This window comes from Pygocentrus nattereri, chromosome 14 (genome assembly GCF_015220715.1).
Source record: "Pygocentrus nattereri isolate fPygNat1 chromosome 14, fPygNat1.pri, whole genome shotgun sequence".
Lineage (NCBI taxonomy): Eukaryota > Metazoa > Chordata > Actinopteri > Characiformes > Serrasalmidae > Pygocentrus > Pygocentrus nattereri.
The window spans coordinates 13,072,501-13,080,000 of NC_051224.1; the positions used below are offsets into that span (position 1 = coordinate 13,072,501).

The following is a 7,500-nucleotide window of genomic DNA, read 5'->3' on the forward strand; positions in this document are numbered from 1 at the left end:
AAAACGTTGTAATAAATAACAACTTGTGCTTATCTATTTGTCATGTTATCTGCTTCAAAACAGTAAGCACTTCAAATATGAACCGATCTGAAGAGTCATTTTGTTCATTTCATTCTTGATGTTATATGATGTTTTTGGTCCTTTTAGAACTATTTACAGCTCAGTTTATCATTCTGGATACATATAATATTTAATAATATCACTTCATGTTTAATAGTAATTCTTATTTGAAAGTTTATGTGAAGTTGCACAAGACATTTTTATACGAATGAAAACAGTGATTCTAAACTTTTGGATGCAGCCCACGCAGGATGAAAGACGTATTATAAGATCATTAGACTTCCACCTCTCCTTTCTCTCTCTCTCTCTCTCTCTCTCTCTCTCTGTCTCTCTCTCTCTCTCTCTCTCTCTCTCTCTCTCTCTCTCTCACCTGTAGCAGGCAGTCCATGGGTGTGTATCCGGCGCAGTTGGCTGCGTGCGCACGCGCTCCATGCTGCAGCAGCAGGTCAGTGATGCGGTAGCTACAGTTTGCGCATGCGTTGTGCAGAGCGCTGTGCTGCTTCCTGCCCGCCGTGCGCGCGTCTGCACCCGCGCTCAGCAGCATCTGCACCACGCGCAGGTAACGGCCCGCCTCAGAGGGCCGCTCGGCTCCGGCGCACGCGGCGTTCAGAGGAGTCTCGCCCTCGAGGTTCTGGGCGCTCACATCAGCTCCGTGAGACAGAAACAGCTCCACGTGCTCCTCCAGCCCTCTCCGACATGCCACGTGCAGCGGAGTGAGACAGGAGTCCTTGTGCGTCACGTTCACATCAGCACCACCGCTGACCAGCAGCTCCGCACAGCTGAATCAACGACATACAAACACCAGTTAATCACAGGGTACTAATCAGGATCAGCCCAACCCTTTAAACCAGCCATACCTGGATTAATACGCAGATTAAAAGTAAACTTAAAACCTCCTCAAACGTTCACTTGCATCTGTTTTGCATTCTTGAGCAAGGCACCTAACCCCCAGTTCCTCCCTTCCGCTGTGGATAGGGCTGCCCACTGCTCCAGGCAAGTGTGCTCACTGCTCCCTGGTGTGTATGTGGTGTTTCACTGCATGGATGGGTTAAATGCGGAGGTGAATTTTCCCCGTTGTGGGACTAATAAGGGTAACTTAATCTAATCTTAGTTATTTCATTCATTTATTTTTTTTTTCTTTGCCTGTTATTGTTTTAACGTGCTGAATTTTTGTGCTCTCTTCCATGTTTTATTTCAGTTAAGCACTACAAGCTGCATTTCATCAATGAAAATGCGAAGTAAATAAAGACAGGGGTGTCAAGAGCCCTGAAAATCCCTACTGAAGTACAAGTACTGTTACTGTAGTGATAATTTACTCAAGTACAAGTAAACGTATTTGTAAATAAAATTTCTCAAGTAACAGTAAATAAGTAGTTTGTTGAAAAACTACTTAAGTACTGAGTTACTTAGTTACTTTTCCGTATTTCAGCTTTCACAATCAGAACGTATTTCTGAGCTGACTCTGTATCGCTGGAAAACACTAAAGCTAAAGTTCTGAGAGCTTAAAGTGATCACAGTTCGCTCTGCTAGAGCACATTTACACACCGTTCTGTGAACTGGAACAAGGTTTACAGTAAACTGCATGCATCATGGTTAGATGATAAGACGTCCTAGTTTATCTGTTTCCAGTAGTATTTTAGAATCCCTGACTGAGCAGAGGTTCTTACTGTTTCATTACGTTAAACAGTTAAGAGCTAAGAGAATAAAAAACTGAGTTAAAATTATGAGTAAATTTCTTACTTAATAATGTAATTTCCTGCTGCCCCTCAGCTCCCTGGACTCTAGCTTATGTTAATAGGTGTGAACCTCTATAGACAGTAAACACACTCAAAGCCCTCACACTGTGTATTTTCATTGATAACTGTTCAGAACAGACCCCGGGGTCGCCCTAGGACGCGCTGGAGGGATTACGTCTCCAAGTTGGCCTGGGAGCGGCTTGGGGTCCCCGGGAATGAGCTGGAGGAAGTTGCGGGGGACAGGGTCATCTGGGATTCTGTGCTCTCCCAACTGCGACCCTGTCTGGACTAGCGGTCAACGATGATGGATGGATGGATGTTCGGAACATTCACACCATTAAAATCAGCAGCAACATCAGCAATTTACCCAGCTTTGATTATTACTGTGATATATTTCATACAGAATCAGACATCCCACAATGAAACATATCACCACTGATGCCATTCTCACATAATGCTATTACTACTACTACAACCCCAATTCCAAAGAAATTGGGATGCTGTGTAAATAAAAACAGCAATGTAAATGTAAATAAAAACAGAATGCAATGATTTGCTAAACTCATTGACCCATATTTTATTCTCAGTAGAACACAGAACACATATCAGTTCAGATGTTGAAAGTGAGGCATTTTACCGTTTCATGAAAAACATTAGCTCATTTAGAACTGGCAGCAACACATCTCAAAAGAGTTGGCACGGGGCCATGTCTACCATTGTGCAGCATCCCCTCTTCTTTTAACAACAGTCTGTAAACGTCTAAGAAGTGACCAACTGCTGGAGTTTAGGGAGAGGAATGCTGTCCTATTCTTCTAGCTGCTCAACAGTCCTGGGTCTTCTTTGCCATATTTTCTGTTTCATGGTGAGCCAAATGTTCTCTATTGGTGACAGGTCTGGACTGCAGACAGGCCAGTTAAGCACCTGGACGCTTCTTCTGCAAAGCCACGCTGTTGTGATGGATGCAGTATATACAGGGATTTCTCCAGGTTCTCTGAATCTTTTGATGATGTTATGCACTACAGATGGTGGGATAGGCAAAGTCTTCACAATTTTACGTTGAGGAATATTTTTCTGAAATCGTTCCACAATTTTTAGATGCAGTTTTTCGCAGTTTGGTGAACCCATCTTTGCTTCTGAGAGACTCAGAGTTAGTTGCAAATTGCTCTTCAAGTTGTTTTTATTAGTACCACTTACTTTTCCACCCTTTTGTTGCCCCCAGTCCAACTTTTTTGAGATGTGTTGCTGCCAGTTCTAAAAGAGCTAATGTTTTTCATGAAATGGTAAAATGTCTCACTTTCAACGTCTGATATGTGTTCTATGTTCTATTGTAAAATATGGGTCTATGAGATTTGCAAATCATTGTTTTTATTTACATTTATTAACATTTTATACAGCATCACAACTTTTTTGGAATTGGGGTAATGTAATTCATTTTTTTTATACATGACCATTTTCTAGCCTCTCTTCATCTTAATGAAACAATCTGTTTTTGTTAAAGTGCCTGTAAGACCTATAAATGTAATTGTGCTTCATTAAAAAGCATGTGTGTGTGTGTGTGTGTGTGTGTGTGTGTATATATATATATATATACAGTGGTGTGAAAAAGTGTTTGCCCCCTTCCTCATTTCCTGTTTTTTTGCATGTTTGTCACACTTAAGTGTTTCGGAACATCACAAGTAAACACAAAATGCAATTTGTAAATGAAGGTGTTTATTATTAAAGGAGAAAAAAAATCCAAACCATCATGGCCCTGTGTGAAAAAGTGATTGCCCCCCTCGTTAAAACATACTATAACTGTGGTTTTTAACACCTGAGTTCAGTTTCTCTAGCCACACCCAGGCCTGATTATTGCCACACCTGTTCTCAATCAAGACATCACTTAAATAGGAGCTGCCTGACACAGTAAAGTCCACCAAAAGATCTTTAAAAGCTACACATCATGCCGAGATCCAAAGAAATTCAGGAACAATTGAGAAAGAAAGTAATTGAGATCTATCAGTCTGGAAAGGGTTATAAAGCCATTTCCAAAGCTTTGGGAATCCAGCGAACCACAGTGAGAGCCATTATCCACAAATGGCGAAGACATGGAACAGTGGTGAACCTTCCCAGGAGTGGCCGGCCGCCCAAAATTACCCCAAGAGCGCAGCGACGACTCATCCAAGAGGTCACAAAAGACCCCACAACAACGTCCAAAGAACTGCAGGCCTCACTTGCCTCAGTTAAGGTCAGCGTTCATGCCTCCACCATCAGAAAAAGACTGGGCAAAAATGGCCTGCATGGCAGAGTTCCAAGAAGAAAACCACTGCTGAGCAAAAAGAACATTAAAGCCCGTCTCAATTTTTCCAAAACACATCTTGATGATCCCCAACACTTTTGGGAAAATATTCTGTGAACCGATGAGACAAAAGTGGAAGTCTTTGGAAGGTGTGTGTCCCATTACATCTGGCGTAAAAGGAACACTGCATTTCAGAAAAAGAACATTATACCAACAGTAAAATATGGTGGTGGTAGTGTGATGGTCTGGGGCTGTTTTGCTGCGTCAGGACCTGGAAGTCTTGCTGTGATAAATGGAACTAAGAATTCTGCTGTCTACCAAAAGATCCTGAAGGAGAATGTCCGACCATCTGTTCGTGAACTCAAGCTGAAACGAACTTGGGTTCTGCAGCAGGACAATGATCCTAAACACACCAGCAAGTCCACCACTGAATGGCTGAAGAAAAACAAAATGAAGACTTTGGAGTGGCCTAGCCAAAGTCCTGACCTGAATCCTATTGAGATATTGTGGTATGACCTTAAAAAGGCCGTTCATGCTCGAAAACCCTCTAATGTAACTGAATTAGAACAATTCTGCAAAGATGAGTGGGCCAAAATTCCTCCAGAACGCTGTAAAAGACTCATTGCAAGTTATCGAAAACGCTTGGTTGCAGTTGTTGCTGCTAAGGGTGGCCCAACCAGTTATTAGGTTTAGGGGGCAATCACTTTTTCACACAGGGCCATGATGGTTTGGATTTTTTTTCTCCTTTAATAATAAACACCTTCATTTACAAATTGCATTTTGTGTTTACTTGTGTTGTCCTTGACTATTGTTTAAATTGGTTTGATGTTCCGAAACACTTAAGTGTGACAAACATGCAAAAAAACAGGAAATGAGTAAGGGGGCAAACACTTTTTCACACCACTGTATATATATATATACATAAGATGTCGGTTTTCATGACATCACAAAAATTCAAAACAGGTTATTGTGGCAGCTTAGCTTTCATATATGGACTGTACAGACTGGGGAGTAAAATGCTACATACTACATCAAACTCATATTTCACTGAAGAAGATGATATTGTCTCTACGATAGTAATATGGGCCAACATTAACACTCTAAATCAGGGCCCATACTCTCATCTCAAATACACCTAATTCAACTTAGAGTGCCCCCCCAAAAGTATTTGGACGATTGTATTTTGGACATTGAGAAAAATTGTGTTAAGAAAATAAATGTCAAACCAAGCAGCACTTAGTCTAAACAAACCATTCCAAGATTGCAAAGTATTATTTTAAAAAGCAGCTGGTGTTTCATGATTTTGAGCACATTCTTTGCATTTGTACACTTCTGGGTTCCTGATCCCAACATTGACTACACTATAAGATAAACTGTCCTAGACTTTGACATTCCCACCTCAGTGCTTTACAGTAGCCTTAGTGCCATATATACGGATTTCTTCTTCAGGATTTCTCCAAAGTGACTAAAATCAGTTTGATGTTGTGCAAAAATGTTTTTCTCCTAAACTCATCTTGTTTTGTTAAATATTTATGAATGGTTAACCCCTTAACATCCAAGGCTAATTGCATATAAAAGCTTATTATTCAGTCACTACACGGACTTCAATGTGAACTAGCTAAGCTACTCTTAAGTTGTGTAATAAAACTTGGGGCCCCCCAGTGGAACAACAGCCTGTTTATAGTGCCCAAAAAAATGTTTTTTTTTTTTTTTTTTGTTTTAATCAGGATTAGTACATGTGTTTGAGCAAGGAAATCACCAAACCGTGGATACCAGCCTTCCAGGACCACAGTTGAAGAGCGTCTTCTAGTTTCTCCCAACAACCAAACATAACAATGCTCAATACTTTTTTCTCCTGCTTAAGATAGAGTAGCTCTCAGATCACAGCATCTGCAACTGTATTCAGGTCCTCTGACCACAGTGGCCTCCACTCACCAGTAAGAATCAGGAGTGTTACATAGGTGCAGTGGTGCATTGCCATCGGCAGCGATCAGGTCGGGGTCAGCTCTGTGGTCCAGCAACAGTTTCACGCAGGTGTCATAACCTCCAGCACAGGCATCATGGAGGGCAGTGCGACCCCCAGGGTCAGCGTCCACCTCTGCTCCTCTGAACAGCAACTCCTCTATACAGTCATAGCGCCCCCTGCCTGCAGCCAGACGCAGTGCAGACGTCTGCTTCACTTTAGAGCACATAGTCCACATGCCTAGGGTGGAGCAGGAAAGACAAAATTTTGACATTATTATTATTATTACTACTGTCAGTATTATGTGATTACTACATCAGAGCTTTGCATAAGAATTAACAGAAATAATAAAGATAGATGCTATAAAAGGGTATTACAAGTTTTCAAAGTGTAATGTACAAACTGCAGCTGGCAGTTAAAGGCTTGTGCTCTCAAATCATAAAAATAATTAACAAAAAAATGAAAAACAACAAAAATGATATCATTATTAAATATGGATACTTACATATATATGTAATACTTGTTTATGACATAATACATGCCATAAGCATGTCATATACATGTAATACACTGATATGAAATGTTTATGACCTCACATCCTGACCAAGTATTAAAACAAATGTTTGTTTGTGTGTGTGTGTGGTGTGTGTGTGTGTGTGTGTGTGTGTGTGTGTGTGTGTGTGTGTGTGTGTGTGTGAGAGATCTCTACCCATTTCTGGAGTCCACACCATCTCCTCATGCACAATTTCCATCAGTGCGTTCACCATGCCAGGTTCTCTCAGTACAGTGTACACGCCCTTCATGTCTCCCCACATGAAGGTGTTATGGACAGCCGGGTCTCTGCAGTGTATCTGGGGTGGAGGGGCTCGAACAGTCTGAATCCTCTCTGTGCCATGTCTGAGGCGCGGGGCAGGTGGCAGCGGCCGTCTGCTTAGTGCCCTCCTGTGGGACAACTCCCGGCGGGCATCCTCCCAATCCTGAAGCTCCCGCTCCAGCCGCAGGGAGCGCAGGGAAGCCGAGGTGAAGGTAAACGTGTCCCGAGACATGGTAGCAGGGGCTCGGAGGCTCTAAGGAATACTATCAGGCTGCCTTGTGTTTGTCTCAGTGTAAAAAAAATTACAAAAGAGATTAGTACGATTTGCCTATAGAGTGTCTATAATTCTACTGTAATTTTAAATGTACAATAAATATAAATGGTTTCTTATACACACATTCGCCTGGGTAATAGTGTAAAACTAAACAACAATGGCACCAAGGATTGAACATCCTGTAAAATGAACTTGCATACTTCAAAGAGACCTAGGCCTACTCACCCTCAAAGGCTGAAAGGAAGGTCGTCAGAAATCTTTCACTAAGCCAACACTGCAAGTAGTCTACATTTTAACTCCTACACTGCTGTTCAGTACTTACAGTGATAAGATCACTTAGTACTGATAAGATTAAGGCTGACGAAAAGAACCACATGT

General features: G+C 41.6%; 1 protein-coding gene across 4 annotated transcripts in view; it reads right to left on the minus strand.

The window, feature by feature from the left end:
* asb16 (ankyrin repeat and SOCS box containing 16) overlaps positions 1-7,500 on the minus strand; it is a 16,624-nt gene that overhangs the window by 5,647 nt on the left and 3,477 nt on the right. For 2 of the 4 annotated variants that reach the window (XM_037544553.1, XM_037544552.1), the window contains 3 exons: positions 6,744-7,134; positions 6,007-6,274; positions 431-839 (listed from right to left, as the gene is read on the minus strand). In XM_037544553.1, coding sequence (XP_037400450.1) covers positions 431-839; positions 6,007-6,274; positions 6,744-7,080 — 1,014 coding nt within the window. In that variant the 5' untranslated portion in view covers positions 7,081-7,134. Of the gene's footprint in view, positions 1-430; positions 840-6,006; positions 6,275-6,743; positions 7,135-7,347 lie in introns of those variants that run through there. The other 2 variants (XM_017686070.2, XM_037544554.1) reach the window with 2 other exon arrangements.